The 22,927-nt window shown below is 47.8% G+C and overlaps 2 protein-coding genes and 3 non-coding genes across 5 annotated transcripts; 1 reads left to right on the forward strand and 4 right to left on the reverse strand.

Moving 5' to 3' along the window:
* Positions 1-1,304: 1,304 nt before the first annotated feature.
* Rnase12 (ribonuclease A family member 12 (inactive)) lies at positions 1,305-1,742 on the reverse strand. Its single transcript, XM_057785673.1, has one exon. The coding sequence runs from the start codon at positions 1,740-1,742 to the stop codon at positions 1,305-1,307; it is 438 nt and encodes a 145-aa protein (XP_057641656.1).
* Positions 1,743-9,317: 7,575 nt separating this feature from the next.
* Positions 9,318-9,399, forward strand: Trnal-aag (transfer RNA leucine (anticodon AAG)). The gene has a single exon. It is a non-coding gene; the product is annotated as a tRNA-Leu (tRNA).
* Positions 9,400-10,689: 1,290 nt separating this feature from the next.
* Trnap-agg (transfer RNA proline (anticodon AGG)) lies at positions 10,690-10,761 on the reverse strand. The gene has a single exon. It is a non-coding gene; the product is annotated as a tRNA-Pro (tRNA).
* A 239-nt stretch (positions 10,762-11,000) lies between these two features.
* On the reverse strand, positions 11,001-11,073 carry Trnat-ugu (transfer RNA threonine (anticodon UGU)). Its single transcript has one exon. It is a non-coding gene; the product is annotated as a tRNA-Thr (tRNA).
* A 9,336-nt stretch (positions 11,074-20,409) lies between these two features.
* LOC130885053 (olfactory receptor 6S1) lies at positions 20,410-22,603 on the reverse strand. Its single transcript, XM_057786433.1, has 2 exons — positions 22,476-22,603; positions 20,410-22,344 (listed from the first exon to the last, which is right to left on the reverse strand). The coding sequence occupies exons 1-2, from the start codon at positions 22,488-22,490 to the stop codon at positions 21,334-21,336; spliced, it is 1,026 nt and encodes a 341-aa protein (XP_057642416.1). The 5' UTR covers positions 22,491-22,603; the 3' UTR covers positions 20,410-21,333.
* Positions 22,604-22,927: the final 324 nt, after the last annotated feature.

A 22,927-nucleotide genomic window follows, 5' to 3' on the forward strand; every position in this document is an offset into this window, starting at 1 on the left:
ATCAGACTCCATGGTTTGGGTTTTTGGTTTTGTTTTATTCTTCGAGAGAGAAAGAACATGAAGCTGATATTTTAAAATAATTTTTAATTAAAACAGAATTATGTCACTTTCCCCATTCTTCCCTTTCCTCCAACCCCTCCCATGCCCCTCCCATGTTCCCTCATTCTCAAATTGAGTCTCTTTTTCTTTTGTAATTACGGTTGTGTGTGTGTGTGTGTGTATATATATATATATATATATGCAAAATATATAGATGTCCTGCTAAGCTATTCTTGCTGTTTATGTCTATATAGTTTCAAGGCTGACTGCTCAGTACTGAGGGCTGCGTAAGAACATCGGAAGGAACTAGGAAGAACTGGAGGAGGGGAATAAATATGACCAAAATATATTGCATGAGCCAGGTGTTGTGGTGCATGCCTTTAAGACCAATCTTTGGGAGGCAGAAGGGGCAGATCTCGGTGAGTTCAAGGCCAGCGTGTCCCTCTGTAGTGAATTCCAGGCCACCCAGGGCTACAAAATAAGATCCTGTCTTAAACAAACAAACATAATATAAAATTATTAAAGAATAAATAAAACGTGATTTTAAAAACTAATGGTGTAGGTTGGGTTGGTGGTGGCTCACGCCTTTAATCCCAGCACTTGGGAGGCAGAGACAAGCGGATCTCTGTGATTTTGAATCCAGCCTGGTCTACAAGAGCTAGTTCCAGGACAGGCTCCAAAGCTACAGAGAAACCCTGTCTCAACCCCCCCCCCAAAAAGTCATGGCGTATAATCGTTCCTGCACAAACTAAAATTCGAAGCAATATGATCTGACTCTCCCATCTGATGCTGATACCACTTCCACCCTCCTCCCACCCCATCCTGTCCCCTCACACTGGATATCTGAGATAAAGATATTTTACACAAAAAGGATGTTGCTCTGGTTTTGCTATTTCAGGATATTGACATGCTTATGTAGATTAATAATGGGGGTTTGGGTGTTTGGTGTTTGGTTAGTGGGCCCTTGAGTGTCCCAGCTAAGCGACTCTCATTCACTGTCTTAGTCCCAGTCCTACCTCAGATTCCCGCTGGTTCTCAGCAAATGACTCAAAGACAAGGAGCAGAGACTACACGCGTGTGTGGTTTGTGGTTTAATCCAGCAAAGATGTTTTTATTGACAGAGAAGCAATGGTTGCACTTCATCCACACTGGAAGGACTCCCCTCCTTCCCCCACTCCCACCCCGCCATTCCTCTCATAGCCTTACACCGTATCCACAGTTCAGCTTAACCAGAGAGAAGTTCACACCCTCTGTGTACTGGCAAGTCATTCAATGTACCCCTGAAAATTAACCGGTCCTAAGTCATCACAGGTGACAAGGATGAACCCCTCTATGGGGGAGATGTGGTACCTGCAAGCGGGGTATCTGGTGCCGTCAATGAGTTGACAGACTGTCATTCTGAATTTCGTCTCACTCTGGAAGCAGAAAATCTCCGAGTAGTTTGGGCAGCTCTTCTTCTTGGAGGACGTGCAGACGCTGTTAATTTTCTGTGGCCTCTCGTGGATGAAGACGTGCAGCTTTTTGCACGTGTGGTCGGGCTGCCGGATGACTCTCTGTAGGATCATATAGTTGCAGTACCGCAGGGGGACCGTGTTCTGAGGGTAGTCCACGTGCAAATGCTCGATGGATGTCAGCATGACATCCTCGGTCAGCTCGTTTTCCCAGAGCAGGAGCAGCAAGTAGACAATCACCATTAGCACCATCAAGGGCAAGAGCCCCTTCACGTCTCTGGCTTTAACTCCTAGTAAGCAAAGGGAACAGGAAGGAGCATCGGGAATGAGAGACGACCGGGATGCATTAGCCCTTTCTGCTACTTAAAATCGCACTGGCTGCGCACACCCCACTGTCCCTTAGAAAGCCCTGTTCCTATTGCTCAACGGCTTCCTTTCCACCCAGGTCCACTGCCAACTGTAATCTGCTCTTTCAGATCCCTTCCTCCGCATTCTCCTCCAGTCTGAGTGAGCCCCCCTCACCTGCCCTCCTTGCTCTTGCTCTCACAGGTAACATGCCCTTTTAATCATCTATGTGTGGAAATCCTTCGCGTCTCTCAGTCCCCAGACAAGAACTGGTAAGGAGCCAATTGTGGGCAGGGCAAAAGAGGAAGGAGTAGAAAGGGAGGGATGCGCGGAACAGTGTGCTTGGGTGCCTTCAACGTGAGACAGACTAGGGAGGCAGTCCTGGAGAGGTTCTCGTTAAACGGTGGGGGAACCTTTGGAAGCATTTAATCCTGATGTATGTCAGCCACAGTACTGTCCAGCATCCGTTATCAATCAGTTCTCACTATAGTCTGTGAAAGAGCTGATATTTTTACTCCATTAGTAGGGATGTAAGTTCCAGACAGGTCGTGATAGAGACATAAAACCAAAGCATAGCTCATCCTGCCAAACTCCTGTGTCCACACATTTTATTCCCAGATGGCATCTCAGGCTGGGTAAGATCAGTTCTCTTGACTGAGCATTTGCTAGCTGCAGTCCTAGACTTCTGAAGAGTGTGGCAATAGTTCCCAGATTCTGCTGAGTTTTTAAAACACATAAAGTGTTAAAACCAACAAAACACAAACCACCCATCAGTTTCCACATGGAAATTAGTGAATGAGAACTCACTAAGGCATGAGCTTTCAGATACTGAGACAAGAGGGAACACTGTCGCCCACCCCCCATCTCAGGAAGCCTGCACAATTGATGTGGGGAGAGAAAACATCGCTTGGTTTAGTCTTGCTCTGACACTGAGCCTTTATTTAGCTTGAGTGTGTGAATGAACACGTGTAAGTATATGTGTATATGCGTGTCTGAGTGTGTGGATGAATGAGTGTGAGAATGTGTGTGTGTAATTGTGTAGGTGTACATGTGTACATATGACTATAAGTATGTGAAGTTCAGTGTGTACGTAAGTGAAAGCGTGTATGTGTGTCAGTGTATGAATGTGTATGTGATTGTATGTATCTGTATGTGTGACTGTAAATGTGTGTGATGTTATGTAAGATTGTGTATGTGTGTGAGAGTGTGTTAGTGTGTATATGCAAATGTTTAAGCATATGTGTGTGAAAGAGGGAGAGAAAGAGAGGGGGAGGAGAGAGATTAATTTTTAAAAAACAGAGTTTGAGACAGCTTTTTGCTGTTTGCTGGTGGCCTGCTGCAGCTCCTTTAAGAGAGATTTTCCTGACTCATCGGCAAAAAAAAAAAAAAAAAGCTGCACCATTTTTAAAATGCCGTCTTTCTAGGCCATGCTGCTAGCGTGACCTCTGTCTCTTGCAGGAGACAGAGCATTTGGATGGGGTTTGTGAGTAAAGTGCTATGGCTTGCTTGATGGCAATGTGGACTCGCTGTGTGCCTGGAAGTGGGGCAATGCATGCGGCTCAGAGGCACAAGCGGCTCCTCCACACTAAACTGTGCAGCGCATGGGCAAGAACTACCGTATTTATCACAATAACAGCACAGCTAAAGTTTTAAACTGGACATGCAAACAGGTCGAATACAGTACTGTTTTGTGTGTGTTTAAAATTAAGCTCTCTCGGGTTTTTAAGTGGATTTAGCCCTACGTTGACACCAATTGTTGTATGGGAGAGGGCCACTTGTTCTTCCCGGCCACCCAACTATCTTAGCCTGGCAATAAACATACAGAAATTGTATTCACTAAATCACTGCTTGGCCCATTATCTCTAACCTCTTATTGGCTCTCACATCTTGATTTAACCCATTTCTATCAATCTGTATATTGCCACGTGGCAGTGGCTTACCAGGAAAGATTCCAACTGGTGTCTCTCTGACTCTGCTTTCTTCCTCCCCAAATTCAGTTCTGTCTTCCCCACCTACCTAAGTTCTGCCCTATCAGGCCAAGGCAGTTTCTTTATTCATTAACCAATACAAGCAACACATAGAAAGAAGGACCTCCCACACCGCCCAGTTGGTGGAACTGTTTGGGAAGGACTAGGAGGTGTATCACTAGTAGCGGGCACCATTCCCAGCTCTCTTTCTCTCTCTGTGTCTCTCATCTCTGCCTCTGTGTGCTCCACGCCTGCCTGCCTGCTGCTATGTTCCCCACCACGCTATCACTGACTCTAATCTCCTGAAACTCTAAGTCCCCAACACACTCTTTCTTCTGTAAGTTGTCTTGGTCATAGTGCCTTAGCACAGAAACAGAAAAATAACTTGACAATGAGTATGGTGGGATCCATTATCCCTTCTCATTTTTCTATATATTTGTGGATATTTATGTAAAAAAAAAGTTTAAATTCTTGCTCTTGTGGAATTTACATGTGGTAGATGCAGATTGACAAATAAAAATAAGTAGACTTGGTGTTTAGAAGATGGGCAGTTTTACATAGGACGGTCAGAGTCAGCCTGGAAAACTAGGTTTCCTTCTCTTTCTGCTGAACAAATCCCAGTGCTGTTTAAAAGTTTACCCGGTCTGGGACTGGAGAGATGGCTCAATGGCTACGGCCCCTGGCATGGAGACCACGCCATAAGAAGGGCTTAGGGCCCATCACGCTCAATTTACATTAAACTGAAATGCATGGATGTCCATATGAAAGCATGGGACACTTAAAAGTGTAGTCAGAAAGACCAACTCCCTCAGCGCCAGTTCTCAGCCACTCCTACAGCCAGGGCTTTCTGGCTTTTCTAGATTCAAAACAGCATGGGGAAAGGGTATTATTAATTTTTAATTATCTTGAAAGTACTATTTACGTTGTGACGTTTTTATGCATAGATATCCATATACTCGACCTGTATCTAACACACACACACACACACACATACACACATACACACGGGTCTCCTCTCTTACCCACGTCCTAACCTCCTTCCTCTAACCAAACGGCCCCTCCTTCTACTTTCATATAACATATATTCTATTAAGAAGAGGAGGCAGTTTTTATGCAAAATTCATGTCTAAGAATGTCTTGGCTGCAAATTATGGACACAAAAGTCTGAGGAGTTACTCTGCACCTCACAGTCTCCGGAGGTAAGCTGCTTGCACCCTAGCGCCCTCTCCCAAGGAAAACCTCCCCAGCTGGTTCTCATCCACAGAAATGAAAGTCGTCGGCCTGACCACTGCTTCGGGACAGAGCTGGTGAGCCAGGAATGAGACAGCTCGTCCATCCCTCTGCTGGAAGGGAGCTTCCTACGAGTGCCCTGCCGCATGGTGTCTGCCTCCTCTCTGCAAACTGCACGTCTACACAAGAGAGCCGTGTGTTCATCTCTAGCACAGTGTCCGCTGCTTCTAAGATCATAACATGTTTATGGGGTGGGCAAATGGGCAAAGGACGTCACATTTGTGCCTTTTGTGGCACAACTACCTATGTTAGGATGAGAAAGTCTTGCCACTTTCTGTGGTTTCCATGTCTGTGTCTAAAACTGGAGTGGTAGGGGAAAAATTAGCATAACAGCAAGGCTCCGTTCTGCTTTTACAGACCAAGGTGCTGAGCTTAACTTAAATGCAGGCACAGGCTGACCTCATTCGCCTGGCTACACTGAAGGAGAGCAGGTGTTCTGCACCTGCCTGGCTTTCCTGGAAACAAGCAAAGAGAAAGAATGGAAACAGCGAGGGGTTTCAGACCCAAAAGCAGGGTCTGAGAAGCAGCTTGGGGAATTGGTTGTGTGGTCGAGGGGACACCTCCTTAGAGACTCCAACTCCTGGGCTCTGTTTAAACTCCCTTTCCACTGCCACGTTCCCCCTCTTATTCAAGTAAGGAGACAGTGTGAGGCCGGCAAACACCCAAGGGCAGTCTGCTCTGGACCCTGGCCAGAAGGTGATCTGATCTGGAGGCGGTCAACCTGCATTTGGCAGTTAGAGCCCCGGGGGCTGTGCACACAAGCTCCTTCCATGGGAGGGGCAGGCATTTCTTGTCTTAAGATTTTCCTCGGTTCCCGTCCAGCTGATGAGAAATTGCCCAAAGCCAGCCTTCGAAGTTAGGACACTCCCTTCAGTGTTCAGCCCCAACAACTGCTTTGATCACAGCACGCCTGGCTTCTCATCTGTACCAGCAGCCTGGACATTCACCCAAGCCTTCTGCACGCTCTGTGGGGAAAGAGCATTAAAGTCGCCTTCCCTCCCTGTACCCCCAGGGCATTCTTCCGTTTTGTGTGCTCCTAAAATCTGCCTTCTTCCTTGGACCGGGAAATAAGATAAAAATCCCTGGAAATGGCGACTAGAATAATCATCACGGCTCTGGGAAATCCAGATGTGTTTTAAACAAAACAAACAAGCAAAAATCTCTCCCTGCTCATCCGCACCCCACTAGGGCCATTTGGGAATCATTCCTGTCCCACTAACTGACACTAAGATCCTGAGCTCAGTAAGCGTTAACTGTGAGAGTTCCATGGGACTGGACATGCACTATCTTTAATTTGTAAGAGTTTCTGATATTTGTCTTTATTTTTATTTTACACAGGGTCACACTCTATATCCCTGACTGGCCTGGAGCTTGATATTGTAAGGTGTGAGGACATCAGAAATATTTACCAGGCTGGCCTCAATTTCACAGAGATCCACCTGCCTCTGCATCTTAAGTGCTGGGGTTAAAGACATATACCACCATACCAGGGTTTAAGGTTTATGCAGTGTGTGTGCCCGTGTGTGTGTGTGTCCAAAGAGATGTCAGATACCCTGGAGATGGAGTTACAGGCAGTTGTGAGCCACCTGTATTGGGTACTGGGAACTAAACTCAGGCCCTTTGGAACAGCAGCAAACTCTCTTAACTACGGAATCATCTTTCCTGCCCATTTATTTAGTGTGTGAGAGGGTAGTGCCCATGCCACAGTGATCGCGGTAGGGAACAATGTAAAAGTTCTTTTCTCCGCTGTGTGGGTCCCAGGACAATACTGAGGTCATCAGGCCCAGCGGCAGCAGCTTCACCGGGTGAGCCATCCCGAAGGCTTTAATACAGCCTTTTTGGAGGATTACTTTGATGAACTCCTACAGCATTGTATGCTCATGACATGAGAAAGATAAGGAAAAGGAGAGAAGCGTGTTGACCTCCTACTCCACAAGGCTGTAAGTTTATTATTGTGCCTCTGAATCGATTCCCACTTTATTTGGTGACAGCCCCTTAGGAGATTTGATGATAGCTGTTAGCTCAGTGCTGTTTCCCTTCCTGTCTGTGGAATGCAGTCCACCTTAGCAAGTAGTGTACACACTTACACGCACGCACGCACACACACACACTGATGTGCACCTACACTCACACACAATCAGTCACACACATGTGCACCTACACTCATTCACACACAATCAGTCACACACACATGTGCACCTACACTCACACACAATCAGTCACACACATGTGCACCTACACTCATTCACACACAATCAGTCACACACACATGTGCACCTACACTCACTCACACACAGTCACACACACATGTGCACCTACACTCACACACAATCAGTCACACACATGTGCACCTACACTCACTCACACACAGTCACACACACATGTGCACCTACATTCACTCACATACAATCAGTCACACACATGTGCACCTACACTCACTCACACACAATCAGTCACACACACATGTGCACCTACATTCACTCACATACAATCAGTCACACACACATGTGCACCTACACTCACTCACACAGTCAATCACACACACACATACACACACACCTGGGAAGCAACATAGCAACATAGCTCCTTTCTGGAAAATTCCACTCCTCATTTCCTGCACATGCAGAATGAGCCAAAAGTAGACACAGACTCCTTCAGGGACTTCCTGGAAGACTGAACCTAGAAGTCAGCTAGGGAAGGCCAGCACAGGGAAGAGTTTCAAGGAGGGTAAATTGGATACCACACCCCACTGGCCTGAAGAATAACTTGGTAGCATCTTAGTTCCACTGGCACCCCTAAGCACACCAGGGAGAACTACCACAGCCTCAGAAACCCCAGCGGTGAGTGGTGAGAAGTGTGTTCCGGAGGAGCGACTCTGCCGAGATTCTTAGCCCAGGCCAGAATTCAGCAATGACACTTGAGGAGATCAGAGGGCTTCGTGAAATCCTTGATACAAAACTCGCTTCTCTAAGGAAGTCCTGAGAACATTTTCCGGAAACTGCAAAGGAGAAATGGCGATTGATTGTAGTGTGATGCCCCTTGAGAGTGTGTATAAGCGGTGGGTGGTAGCGTCTGGTAGTTACTCTCCCTATTAATTCACAGGAAGGGAGTTTACCTAAAGATGAAATCCATGAGTGCTCAATGGTGCTCCCCTGGTTGTGCTAAACCAGATTGTTCTAGGTAGTGTGATTTTGTTTCACTTTAATAAACGTTCTGGTTTGCTGGGGAAGGATCGACTCTGAGAGGAGGACCTGGAACTTCTCGTACACTGACGAGGGTCATAACCTTGAGCCAGACAGCCATCCAGCAACCGGTCAGCCATCCAACAACTGGTCAGCCGTCCAGCAACCGGTCAGCCATCCAACAACCAGTCAGTCATCCAGCAACCGGCCAGCAACCGGTCAGCCATCCAGAAACCTGTCAGCTGTCCAGCAACTGGTCAGTCATCTAACAACCGGTCAGTCATCCAGCAACCGGTCAGCAACTGGTCAGCCGTCCAGCAACCAGTCAGCAACAGGCCAGCAACCGGTCAGCTGGTCAGCAACTGGCCAGCCACCGGACAGCAACCGGTCAGCAACCGGACAGCAACCAGTCAGCAACCGGCCAGCAGCCAGTCAGCCGTCCAGAAACCGGACAGCCGTCCAGAAACCGGACAGCAACCAGTCGGCCGTTCAGCAACCGGTCAGGCGACCAGCAACCTGTCAGTCATCCAGCAACCGGTCAGCCGTCCAACAACTGGTCAGTCATCCAACAACCGGTCAGCCGTCCAGCAACCATTTCACTGTGACCTCACATTCGACCTCCTCGGCCTGCGGTTCCGGTTTTCCTTCGCTATCTATAGGCGTGGGGCGCCGCCTAGAGGACGAAATGAGTCACCGCCGCCTCCTCGCCCAATTCTGAGGCTCGGAACCCGAAACCCCGAATCCGAATCCTTCCGGAGAGAAGCGGTAGCCCGGGCTCGGCCTGTTCTCAGAATGGGGCCGGAGACGCTGCGGGAGGGGAGTCTACGCGGACGCCCCAAAGGGGGCGGCGTGGACCCGCAGAGCTGCGCTCCTAGCTCGGAGTCCCCGATCTTTCCAACACTGTCGGGTTGTTAGCTTAAAGGAAAAAAAGGTAAAACCTGAGCAAACCAGGAAAAGGGGGGAGGAACGTAAAGCAAAACAGAACTTGTGCGCCGTGGAGGGAGGAAAGGAGAAGTAGGGAGAATGCAGCGCTCAGCGTCGTGGGTAGCGTGGCCGAGCGGTCTAAGGCGCTGGATTAAGGCTCCAGTCTCTTCGGGGGCGTGGGTTCGAATCCCACCGCTGCCATCATTTTTTTCTTTGTGACACTCCCGTGTTTCCCCGGGCCTAGCATGTTCCCTGTCCGAGAGAAGGCGGGGCGACTTTTTGTGCTCATGTCCATAATCTTGTCTTTCATAATACAAACTATTAAGACGCCCTCCCGGGGGTCCGTGAATGTTTTGTCTCTCAAAGTCAACCTGCTGAAAGGAACACAGCACATGTCGAGCCCTTACCTGCAGTGTCCTGTTTGGTAAGAACTACAGAAAGGTGAATAATCACAATACCGTCCAGAGGGGACACTAAACAACCGGAGGCCGTGAGACCACAAACGCCGGCTGGGAGGCAGTGCCGGGCAGACCGCCGGTCTCGATGCCCATCCGGAAGGCAGTAATAGCGCAAACCGCCCCTATCAGAATGACACAAACACGAACCGCCTTACAGCAGAGTTGGGAAAGATATATTCATGCAAACCCGTCACAGCATGACCTCCACCCTCGGCCCCTACTCCAACGTGAGCATGTGAAAAGCAAAGATCAATGCAGGAGAGATGGCCGGGAGCAGAGTGTTCATCGTCACTAATCACCTACTGCGTTGTCATGGACACTGCTAAGTGTGAGGATTACAGCATTCGGTGTAATAAAATGTGTGTCTCCTGCGTCTTTATCCAAAGAGAGAGGGGAGGACGAGACGGGCTCGGGGGAGGCTAACGGAGGGCAGGGACCGCAATGTGTAACATAGTGATGAGTGTTGTAAAGAAAATCAGGGCGCAGCGACAGCCAGGGCTACTTTGGAAGCAGTGCTCACAAAACGGTGTCTCTAAACGGTGACATCTGAACACAGGAGTTAAGAGAAAGCCATGTAAGTATCTGACGGGATTATAACCTAGGACAGGAACGTATTTAGGTTCCTGTGTTTGAAAAGCAGCAATAGAAGACCGCGTAGCTAGGATGGAACTGGGGGTGGAGAGTGTCGGGAGTTGAGACTATCCGCGCAAGGGCTGCATTTCCGTGAAGATCAAAACAGAAAATTCCTTTTTCTCTTGTCCGAGAGGACACACGGCTGCTCTATAGGGCAGAGAACGGAGTCGGAGGAGATGGCGACAGCCGCGACTGTGAGAAAAAGACGGAAAAGGAGTGATAGAGAAACAAGAGAACCGGACGGGAGCCCACAGCACGGGTTAGAGAAGATGGCGATGTCTTCCGAGAGGCCAGAGGCACTGCCTTCCCAGAAAAGAAGAAAGCTCTTCAATTTTAATCATTGCTTCGAGTGTCTTCCGTCGCTCAATAGATATTCTGTTTGCAAGCAGACTCAAAAGCTGGGCTCGTCCGGGATTTGAACCCGGGACCTCTCGCACCCTAAGCGAGAATCATACCCCTAGACCAACGAGCCGCTGGCTGACTCTTACTGTACTTCAGCCTCAAGGCTCACGCGCGCCTTACGTATGGTGTCGGCGGCACCTGAGCGTCCTCTGCTGGGAGGACGAGCGCCGGTTCCCGCTGCAAAACCAAAAGCCGGACTCGCGCGAGTCCGGGCTGGGTCGCCGCGGCGCTTCCGGTGACAAGCGAGGCGGAGAAGCCACCGGCTTCTCAGGGCCGTCCCTGCAGACGGGAAAACAAAACGGAAGCGGAAGGCCCCAGCGAGATTTGAACTCGCGACCCCTGGTTTACAAGACCAGTGCTCTAACCCCTGAGCTATGGAGCCCTCACCTGCGAAGCGGCTTCCTACTCGTCTCCTTATTGATACGTTTGCCAACCTGTTCGGCTGCAAGAGGGAAAGGGCGGAGATTCTCCCGCCACGTTAGTTCCTGAAATGCTCCAGGTCGAGCAGCGCCGCCCTCAGAAGGTGAAGCGGTGCCTCCCTCAAGTGCACAGAAAGGACTCGGCCAGGGCTCGCGGGAGCTGCAGGACATGCGGGGACCGCCCCGCGGGAGGACCACCGCCCCCGGGAGGACCACGGCCCGGCTTGCACCGCTCCCCCTGTCTGAGTGCAGCAAATGCAGCAAACCCTTAGCCGCCTTTTCTGCAGTGAAGGAGCGATCCGTGCATTGGAGAACAACTTTATCCCTTCCATTAGGGCGCACTGTCACATCTTCGCTGTTAAAAAATAAAATAAGATCTGCGTTGTAAGGTTTCTTCGAATCCTTGTTTGTACAACCTGGTAAACAAGAACAAAACCATACTTTTACTTTTTAAAAACTTCACAGCTACTCAGACGTCATTTTTAATATTTATTTATTTATTATTTATTTATTTTAGGAACGAGCTCCGTTATGAGAAAAAATAAGTAACCTGCAGCAGATGTTCCTGATCCAGGGCTGTGAAGGGCAACCAGGGTTTTCGCGTGGCCTTCGTGACCTGCGGCTCCCCGTGCTCCCGGGCCGCCGGCCCTCGGACTTTCCACAGTGGCCCTGTCCTCCACAAGCCCAAGACAGCCACAGAGTTCATTCTTTAAGACTGTAGGTTACTGCATGACTTAGTTATTCAAGGTCCTAGTGCGCTCGTTCGAAGATTGTGCCCATTCTTCTCGTCATCTTTATTACAATTTTCAGAGAGCGGCTTTAGGCAAAATCAGTGTCGGTCAAAATTGCCCTCCCTTCTCCACTCTCACCATCCTCTGGTCGGCATATTCTCCACCCACTCCTCCCCTTTCCCTAGAGTGTGTTCCCCCGCCCTCACCTGGTCACAGTTTGGTGGGCACACATCCATTCTCCACATGGACTGATTTATTATCCTTTACTGGTCATCTTTAACACAGTTAAGAGAATTTTTTAAAGACTAAAAGAGCTTTGCAAAGAAGCCAGGGCAATAACCACGGACCTTACATTTGTCTGCCAAAACAAACAAGCTTTTCGCCAATAGAACCTATGAACATTCAGCCTTTCCTATCCTTGGGGATCATGGCAGCATCTTTATCAAATGCCCACATTCTCCTATCGGAGCTCAGTTTACTTCGGGCTCCGTCTCCCTTTGTTCAAGTGTGCGTGAACATCCTCAGCTTGCTGAGAGAATTTGACTCCTAGCAGGGAATTAAAGAATATTTTATTACATTTTTGCTTGTTTATTTGGCTTCCATGCCATGAAGTACTTTAATTCTAGTGTGGAAATAAGCAACAAGAAGACACAAAAATGATTCAGAATGTGGTCCAGCAAGACTCATCTCTAGTAGGCGCAGCTGCAGGCTCCGGGGCTGCGGGGACCAGAGGCTATGGACACACGGGCTGCTGAGTGTGTGTGTGTGTGTGTGTGTGTGTGTGTGTGTGTGATCATCGTTACCCCTCCTCCCAGACTGGCACTGATTGAGTGACTTTCTGGGGTTGGTCACTGTGGATAATGGGTTTATTTCCTGAAGCCGGTTGGTGTAAAGTCTTGGACTCAAGAGAAACACCAGATAGACGTTCTGCCAGGCAGAATGGTGGGCTCCAAAGGAAAAGGGCAAAGGCGGCTGTCGTGTGGGTCTTTTAGGGGAGAAGCGTGGTCCTACCCCGTGAAGAAGAAGTTTGTCAACACGTGACTTAGGAGATGTGGGGACGTTGGGAAGCCCAGGATGCTGTCAGTTGGTACCCGGCACGCAGGAAGTGCCGCCTGTAGCCTGTAGCTTTGGGTCCGGCTGCCGGAGAAGCTTGTGTCTTAGGTGGGGTTAGTGTATCTGTGATATGTATCTTAACTGTTTGTTGTTTGAAGAGACACCATAACCAAGGCAACTTAACTGGGTGACTGGGTGCTTGCTTACAGTGTCTGAAGCACTCACGCAGGCAGACAGACAGACATGGTGCTGGAGGACTGAGCTCACATCTGGTCTGTAAGTTACAGGCAGAGAGAAGTCACAAGACTGGGCCTGGAGTGAGCTTTTGAAATCTCAGAACTCACTCCCAGTGACACACTTCCTCCAGCAAGCCCACAGTGGCTCTTTCTTCCTAAAAAAGTGACCAGTTGGGGACAGCCACTCAAACAAAGGAGCCCGTGTGTGTCGTTCTCTTTCAAAACCTCCGTAATAAAACACCATGGCCAAGGCAACTTGGGAGAAAGGGTTTATTTCATCTCAAGTTTATAGCTCACCATTGAGGGAAAGGGCAGGAATTCCGAGGCAGGAACGGCTGCTCCAGGCCTGACCGGCCAAATGCTGTGTCTTCCAGACAGGATAAGATACGGGCGCCGGTGGGGACTGCTGAGGGGCCAGGCGCCTGCTCGCTGCACTGCTGCTTCGCCAGTGAGCCTTGCCACCTCACCCCGTGTGTTCTCACTGCCTCAGCCCCTTCCTCCTTCCTTGTTCTTCCTGTTTATTTTTTCTGAATCATTATTTTTGTATGTTAACTGAAATTCATATTTAGTGCGGTTTAATGTATTTCAGAAGGTCGTCAGATTATGAGACTGCTTCCTTGAAATGTTTTTCTGCTATTGTCTTAAAAAGTAATAATTTAAAAAACAGTTGGCATTAATAAAAATGTCAATGTGGAAAAAGAGGCAGGAACCTGAGATTAAAACTGACTGGGGGGAGGGGAAGGAGGAATTCTGTTTCCTGGCTTGCTTCACATCTGCTTCCTTACAGTACCCAGGGCCACCAGCCCACAATGAGCAACACAGTGCAGAGCTTCCTCCATCTTACAGTCGTCCTGAGGCCGGCTCAGGTTTACCTAGAATTTGATCTCCTTGATGGAGAAACCCATTGAAAACTACCCAGCTCTATTCTGGGAACCTGAGGTCAAGATGCTTTTGTTAAACAGCTTCCTTCTGAGAAGCACCCACCCCACCCCACACTCCCCTCCACCCTGCTCCTGCAGTTGCTGAGCCAGATGCCAGGACATGGTTTTTGCTTTCAAAAATCCTGTGCTCTGGACACTCGGGTCTACACTTAAGTCCCAAATTCCTGCATAGGGTCCCAGCCGGCTGGAATAAAGACTTTCAATTGGCTCAAAGTCTTTCTGCATGGTCGTCTAGTGAGCTCCCTGTAACAGTACCACCCGTCCACATCCATCATCAAACAAGCACCACAGGCTTGCTCACAGGCCAGTCTCGCTAGTGTTTCTATTACTGTGAAGAGACACCATGACCATCGCAACTCTCATAAAGGAAAACAGCTAATTGGGGCTGGCTTACAGTTCAGAGATTCCATCCTTTATGTCATAGCAACAAGCATGGCAGCATGCAGGCAGACATGGTGCTGGAGAAGGAACTGAGAGACAGGAAGTGAACTGCGTGCTACTCCAGGCATAGCTTGAGCACACGATACCTCAAAGCCCACTCCCACGGTGACACACTTCCTCCAACAAGGCCACGCCGCCTAACAGTGCCCCTCCCTTTCAAAACACCACAGGATATTTTCTCCATTGGAGCTCCCAGATCATTCTAGCTTGAGTCTTAACATAAAACTCACAGCTTGCTTAATTTTTTTTTGAGAAGTTCTAGATTTTTCTTACTTTTCTTGTCTCACACAAAACAAAATAGAAAACCAAACAATTAAAACTGCCAAAGAGAAATATCATGGGGAAAAGTCAACCACCAGTGTGGTCAGGATCTTCCAGAACAACACTGTGGAGGCTGAGATCTGGGCAGCCTTGCCTAGCGCAAGAATGGTGAGGCTGACTTTGATTTGCTGGTTTTTGAGACAGAGTCATTGTTGTCCGTCCGTCCGTCCGTCTGTCCCCCCCACCCCCACCCGTAGTCTGTCCTGGAGCTCACTATGTGAACCAAGCTGGTAAGGATAACTTTTGAAAGTGCCTTTTAGTCTTTAAAAAGTAAGTTTTTCTTTTCTTTTCTTTTCTTTTCCTTTCTGAGACTGGGTCTCACTGCTTAGCCCTGGATGGCCCGGAACTGCCTCCCAAGTGGAACTCCCAAGGAATAGGCAACTGCACCATACCTACTAATGAACAACAGAAGAAAGACCCCCTTTGGCACAGAAGACCCCCTTTGGCACAGAAGACCCCCTTTGGCATCGTTGGTACAGACATCTCTCTTGGCTTCCTTTGCGCTTTATGTCAAATGAAAACCAGAAATGAAGAACATGCTAAAATTCCTCAAAACAAGCTTTTGGAAGTTTGTGGTTGGAAGCCTTTAAGAACTTCCTGACTGGAACTACTGCAAGCAGAGCCTGCCAGACTCCACACAGGAGCCAAGGGCCAGGGTTAAGGGGCAGAGGATGATCTTAGGTTGTCTCGCTGTTCATGAAGCCAGATTATTTCGTTTGGGTTTTCTAGTCTTTATTTTATTTTAGGGGTATGGGTCTTTTGACAGTCTGTGTCTACACCACAGCATGAAATGCTCTTGGGGACATGAGAGGGTGTTGGGCTGTGTTGGAGCTCCCGGAATTGTCCTTCCACATGGCTGTAAGCCACCCTGTGGGTGGTAGGAAGCAAACTAGGGTCCTGTGGAAGAGCAGCAGAGTCTCTTAACACAGAGGCAGCTCCTCAGTCCCCAAACAGGTTTTTCTTTTGTTGTTGTTGTTATTGCTTTGCTTTGTTTTATTTGAGACAGGGGCTTACCATATAACTTTGGTTACTGGGTGCTGAGATTACAGACAGGCACCATCCTGGCCTGGCCTCTGACAGGTTTTTTTTTTTTTTAAAGACGATTGTGGAAGCAGACAGAAAGTTTACTAAACACAGATAAACATTCCTTTGAATCTAGCTAAGCATGCATCAAGAACCGACAGCTCATCCATACTGACCAGGAATTGCCAGGAGCGTCTGGGAAAGGCAGCCAAGATCCCTTAGATTTTTGCTTTCTGTTTTGTCAGATACCAAAACGTTTCATAAATCTATTATATATGGAAAAGTGGAAAGGAGGAGAAACCTGTTCAAATTCTTCCTGTCTACACATCCTGCCTAAATCCAACAATGGCTGTCTACATGCTGGAGGAGGTAAGAACTTGGTAGCAAACTAGATGCCTTATCAGCCTCAGTCTGGTGCTAAAGGCCTGAAAGAGGCCCAGATAGTTGCTGGTTTTCTACCCTCATTGGACCACGAGGACCTTGGGGTTTAAAAGTCTGAGAGGAGAGCCAGCAGCTGCAGAACCGGTCACACTCACCAACCCAGAGGCAATGAAGGCAAACAAGCAGATCTGTCCTTTCCCCAGATCTCTCAAAATCTGGGACTCCTCCTTCCCAAGGTGCTATCTTCTCCTCAGATGATCCTTCCTCCCAGGGGCATGTCCCTCGGTTGATTCCAGACTCTTTCACATCGACGATCTAATACACCCTCACTTTAACTTTCACGAAGAGCTTTGTAGATGCCCCTGTATTTAAGAAGGCTTTATCTGGGCTCATCTTGTGCTATTTGTGTTTAAGGTGGGGTTCTCGGAAAAGTTTGCATGCGGCTGTGATTTGAGTGAGACAAGTTATTTGAGCACTCGTTCTGGCGTTGGTGGGGCTGTTTGGGAAAGTTCTGGGACCGTTAGGAAGTGGAACTTTGCTGGGGGAAAGGATGTCACTGGGGGTGATATTTAGGTATTTATTAAACCTTGCCCCACTTCCTGTCCTGTGTTTGCTGTGTGTGGATGAAATGAGATCAGGCTGTTTCCTGATTGACTCCATGCTCTGGCCATTATGCTGCCACGCCTAGCAAAAAAACCAAACAAACAACAAGCAAAATAGCACATCTTAATGTTTGTAAGAGAAAGTTCTACACAGCATCTCAGGTGCCATTTACTGTAAAGGTAATTTGTTGTTTTCTGCAACAATGGAGCTGGCTGGTCTGCCTTCCTTCTCTCCACACCTGTCCTTTCTCCACACTGGCGTTAGGATTTACTCTAAAAGCATATGTTTGAGCAGGGTCATCATTTTCAGTTCCCAAGTCCTTTGTAACTGGACCTGACCCCTGTTCCTTCTGGAATTTATCCACATCAGACAGCTTCATATATGGAAGATAATATTTTTTGAGATTTTATTTTTATTTGTGTATATGTGTTAAGATTTATTGGCTTTGTTTTGTGAGAATATCTGCTTCTCTGTAACGTGTACCATGTGTGTAGAGACACCGGAGGAGGCCGGAAGAACTGAAATTAAAGAGGCTGTGCTAGGAATTGAACCTGGGTCCTCCGGAAAAGTAGTGTGTTCTCTTAATCACTGAGCCATCTCTACAACCTCTACATATGTGTGTTTGCGTGTGTGCCACACACATGTAGGTGGCTGTGGAAGCTGGAGTCGGAGGTGGTTATGAGCTACCTGACATGGGTGCTGAGAACCCAGCTCATATCTGCAACAAGAGCAGCAAGTGCCCTTCACCGCTAAATGTTCTCTTCAGCCTTCGGTACGCATATTTTCACGCTTCAGTGTCTCAACTCTGCCCCTCTAGTAAGCAGCCTTTGTATACATCTCCACTTGTTCAAATGCTTTTTGCTTGCTTGCTTCCATGCTTCTTTGTTTCCGGTCCTGGGGATCAAATAAGGCCAGAGCTCCCCTACTGAGTTTATATCCTCGATATGCAATAGTTTGAGACAGGTCTAGCCTCAACTCACACTGGCCCAGGCTGGCCTTAAACTCAAAGTCCTCTTAGCTCTGCCTCTTAAGTCCTGGGATTACAGCTATATACCAGTATACCCAGTTCTAAAATGCTTTTTAAGATCTGGGAAAGGGTGGAGAGGCAGCTCGGCAGTTAACAGCATTTGCTGTTCTTCCAGAGGACCTGACCTGAGTTTAACTCCCAGAACCCACATCTGGCAGCTCACAACTACCTATAAATCCAGCTCCCAGGGATCCATCGCCCTCTTCTGGTCTCCAAGAGTACTTCACATATACAGCATATTCTCACGTAGACATACACACATATACATAGTTTTATTTAAAAGACTTAGAACAGGGGGCTGGAGAGATGGCTCAGTGGTTAAGAGCATTGCCTGTTCTTCCAAAGGTCCTGAGTTCAATTCCCAGCAACCACATGGTGGCTCACAACCATCTGTAATGAGGTCTGGTGCCCTCTTCTGGCCTTCAGGCATACATGCAGAAAGAATATTGTATACATAATAAATAAATAAATATTTAAAAATAAAGACTTAGAGCAAATGAGAACAGCTCTTTGAAATTTTCTTTAAACCAAAATCAGAATTAAGTTAATTTTTTACATTCCTCATTCTTTTCATAAACAAATAATGATTGATCACATTGGTGAGATGAGAAAGTCTTTCCATTTTCATGGAATTTAGAATTGAGATAGTAAGAATAGTAAGAAAGTGTAGCCAGGCAGTGATGCTCCACACCTTTAATACTAGCACTTAGGAGGTAGAGGCAGTCATATCTCTAAGAGTTCAAGGCCAATCTGGTCTTCAGAACAAGGTCCAGGACAATCAGGGCTACACAGAGAAACCTTGTCTCAAAAAACAAAACAAACAAAACCAAAAAGAATATAGAAGGTATAATAATTTTGTCTTTTTCTGACTTATTTATTTTGAATGATGTGTATATGATTGTGTTTGTGTGTGTATAGGTATGTGAATGTAAGTTCAAGGCCAGCCTAGTCTACACAGTTAGTTCTGGGTCAACCAAGGGTACACAGAGATCACACACACACACACACACACACACACACACACACACAATGAAGGAAAGGAAGGAAGGAGGGAGGGAGGGAGGGAGGGAGGGAGGGAGAGAGAGAGAGAGAGAGAGAGAGAGAGAGAGAGAGAGGAAGAGAATATCACACTCTCACTTAGGTTGCTGCAGAGCTGGGCTGGTTAGGCAGTGAGGACAAGCCTTGGTGGAAGACAGGGTGCAATATTGAAGCTGTCAAGTCATGCACTGAGGTAGAAATTGATGGTTGGTGAAAAGGGGGGAGGAAATGTCAAGGTTTCAGTCTTGAGCAGGATGAGTTGGGGAAATCTCCATGGAGTTAGGTTGACAGGAAAACTGTGAGTCTGAGGTAAGAGACTGGGCCTAGAGAAAAAGTGTCTCAACCACCAATGTGGTGTGATGTAAGTGGAAATTCCTAAACAGAGCATAAAGCAGGGAGAAAAAAAATCCCTTGAGACACCATTATTTAACAACAGACAGAGAGGAAAAAAACGGGTTGAAGATATTGCTTAGTGGGTAAAGCACTTGCTAGGCAGGTATGAGAACTTGAATCCTTAGAACCTGATCAAAAGCAGGGTACAAAGCTGGGCTGTGGTGGCGCACGCCTTAAATCCCAGCACTTGGGAGGAAGAGGCAGGCGGATCTCTGTGAGTTCGAGGTCAGCCTGCTCTATAGAGTGAGTTCCAGGACAGCCAAGGTTACACAGAGAAACACTGTCTCAAAAAACCAAGACCAAACAAAGCAGGGTACAGCAGCACACGTCTGCAACCTGAAGTTTAGCTACTAGTGCACACATTGTTCAGAAGCAAAGAGACCTGTCTCTCACACTCAGAAACACATATGCACACATCACACACACAAGCACATACATGTATACACATACATACAAGAACAATAAAAGAAAACAAGAAATTCTGACAAAGGCAGATGCAGGCAGGAGGCCATTCTATGCCATTGTGTGCATGAGGAGTGTACGGTGATGTATGACACGTACCGTGTGCGTGGGGGGGGGACATGCATTCCCATGAGTAAACAAAGCAGCATGCTGCATATCTCACCGTGAGACAGGGCCTCTCACTGGATGGGAAGCTCACCACTGTCACTAGGCTGACCTTGGGATCCACCACTGTCACTAGGCTGACCTTGGGATCCACCTCTCTTTCTTCCCAAAGCTGGAACTGCAGGCACTCATAGGCAGCCTGGCTTTTTACATGGGTACTAGAGATTTGAACACAGGTCCTTGTGGAAGCAGAGCAAGTGCTTTAACCTGCTGAATCATCTTCCCTGCCACCTTCTTCCTTCTCCTTCTTCTCCTTCTTCTTCACCATCATCATCCATGAGGTCTTCTATACCCCAGGTTGACCTCAAACTCTATGTAGGTAAAAGTAACCTTGAACTTCTGAGACCTCCCAAGTAGCAGGGTTAAGGATACATTATCACATTTAGTTTACAAAGCAACCGGGCTCAAACCCAAAACTTCAAGCATGCTAGCCAAGCTCTTTACCAATCAAGCTACAGCCTCAGGCCTCCTTTTGATATTTTTCTAATATTATTGCATTGCATGAATACTTGGAAACCTTTATTGAAAGTGTAGTCAGTCTTTAACTTTTGAGTAGAGGATATACATAGATATTCCTAAATGTCTGCTTAGGGATATTTAACAGATTTCATCCCCAGACAAACGCACAGATGGTCAGCCCTCCAGGGGTTATGATGATGGGTGGGAGATGAAACCATCGATTGGGTCTTGATATATCAGACAGTATGAGCTGGGCTGGAGAAATGGCTCAATGGTCTCTTCCAAAGAATCCCAGTTTGGTTCCCCGCACCCACCACAGCCTCTGTGGGTCTTGATCGGGTTCACTTTCTCTGCCAGTTAAAGAACTATAAGGCAGGAAAAAAAATCTCTCAAGTGGGACACAGCAGTAGAGAAATCTCAACTATGAAAATGGGAGCAGACAGTGTCAGTTGAAGAAAGGTGTTTGTTGGGAGTTGAGAAGACACACATGTTTCAGACACACAAAGAAAAAGACCTTCTGCAAAATAGAGAGGACACCCAAGGAGCAAAAAACAAAAAACAAACAAACAAAAACCCAGTCTCTTCTACAGGGCTAGGGTCTCTGAAATCTCTAAAGAGTGTCCCTCCCCTAATGGGCTGATCAGTTCGAAGATGAAAAACAGAACAGTCAGCTGGCCCGTGACTTGGGAGTCGGCCACCTCTTGCCTAGCACGGCCCCCGCTGCATCTGCCCACCAGAGAATCTAATTCCTGCTCTCTCAGTGCACGCCCCATTCCCCCACACAGACACATAACTAAAATAAAAATAAAATATTAAAAATAGCGTGCGCTGGTATTCCTGGGCATAAGGTAGAGTTTTACCTGAGAAGGAACTTTAGAGTGGGCGTCTTTGACGCTCTCTGCGGCTCCTTCCAAGGCAGAGGGGATGCAGGGATCCGAGTCCCTCTATCTCAGCTCACTGTCTTCTTCCTCAAACTTTCTGAAAGGAAGGAATTTTCCGAGAGCTCTGCTCTGACCTTCCTGAACATGTCTGTCAAAGCTTCCTTGACTCGATCGTTGCGCAAGGCATAGATCACCGGGTTCATCAGGGGCGTCACAAACGTGGTTATCACAGTCACTGACCAGTTAGTGTCCACGGAGCCGCTCTGGGACGGCCGCACATAGAGAAAAATTGCACTGCCGTAGAAGAGGGTGACCACCATCAGATGCGAGCTGCAGGTGGAGAAGGCCTTCTGACGGCCCGAAGTGGAAGGAATCCGCAGGACAGCCAGGACTATTTGGCCGTAGGACGCTGCGGTGATGGCGAGGGAGGACACAATGACCAGAAAGGCCAGAGCAAAGTCGGCCTCCTCCAATTTCGTGGTGTTGGCGCACGCCAGGTGTAGCAATGGGCCACTGTCGCAGAAGAAATGCTGCACCACAGCATCCTGTCTGCAAAAAGGAAGCAAGGCCACGACCACCGTGGGGCCGAGCACGGGGAGGAGTCCCCCTACCCAGCAGGCCAGGGCTACACGAACGCACACGGCTCCACTCATGAGCAAGGGGTAGTGAAGAGGACGGCAGATGGCCAGGTAGCGGTCCACAGACATGACCGCTAACAGCAGGAACTCGGATGCCCCAAGAAAGAAGTAAAAATAAAACTGAGCGATGCACGCGGCAAAGGAAATGGTGTGTTGTTTCGAGAGGAAATTGCTCAGCATCTTAGGAATGATGACAGATGTGATCAGAATCTCTAGGCAGGACAAGTTACCCAGGAAGAAATACATGGGCGTCTGCAGACGCTGGTCGGCACCCACTGCCCCCACAATCAGCACGTTGCCTGTTAGAGTCAGCAGGTAAATTAGAAAGAACACAGAGAACAGTTCCACGCCTGTGCTGTTCAGGTTCGGGAAGCCGGCCAGGACAAACTCTGTAGTCCCATCGCTGTGGTTCCCACATAGAGCCATTGTGATCTCTCTCACCTGTAAGACAAAATGAACGTGGTCGTGGTGGAGGCACGCATCCTGAAACCCAAGGTCATTATCTGATTACAAAGCAGGAAAATTTCCCCTAAAAGGAAGCTCGCTCTTAAGAAACTGTCAGGAACCGGTACCTCCACAAGTCTCATTCTCAAATCTTGACGGATGGTTCTCTGTGGTGAAGAGAAAACTCTCTCTGAACGTCTGCATTGGGTGAAAATATGAGGGCATGATTCTGGAAAGAAACAGAGCTGCGCCTGACGCAGCCTTTGAAGTCTTCTGTCTCTACTCACTGGGCTGAGTACACTCGGCTCCTCAGCTGCATTCATTCATTTATTTATTTTTTGTAAGAAGCAAGTAAATAACAGGACACAGGATTCAAAAGAGTTTCCCATGACAACCTAACAAATGAAGTGGATGAGAGTCAAAATCTAGGCCTGGCTTGCCACCACGTTGGAAAGATGATCAAGGAATGGAGCCCTTGTTTGCATTTCAATTACCTAACTAAACGATTAGCAGTAGAAGCTGGGCCATTTTATACACCAATTCTCCCTTTTATGGAGAATTTTCACAATGAACAAAGAAT

The sequence above is a fragment of the Chionomys nivalis genome, chromosome 12, assembly GCF_950005125.1.
Source record: "Chionomys nivalis chromosome 12, mChiNiv1.1, whole genome shotgun sequence".
In the NCBI taxonomy this organism is placed as follows: Eukaryota; Metazoa; Chordata; class Mammalia; order Rodentia; family Cricetidae; genus Chionomys; species Chionomys nivalis.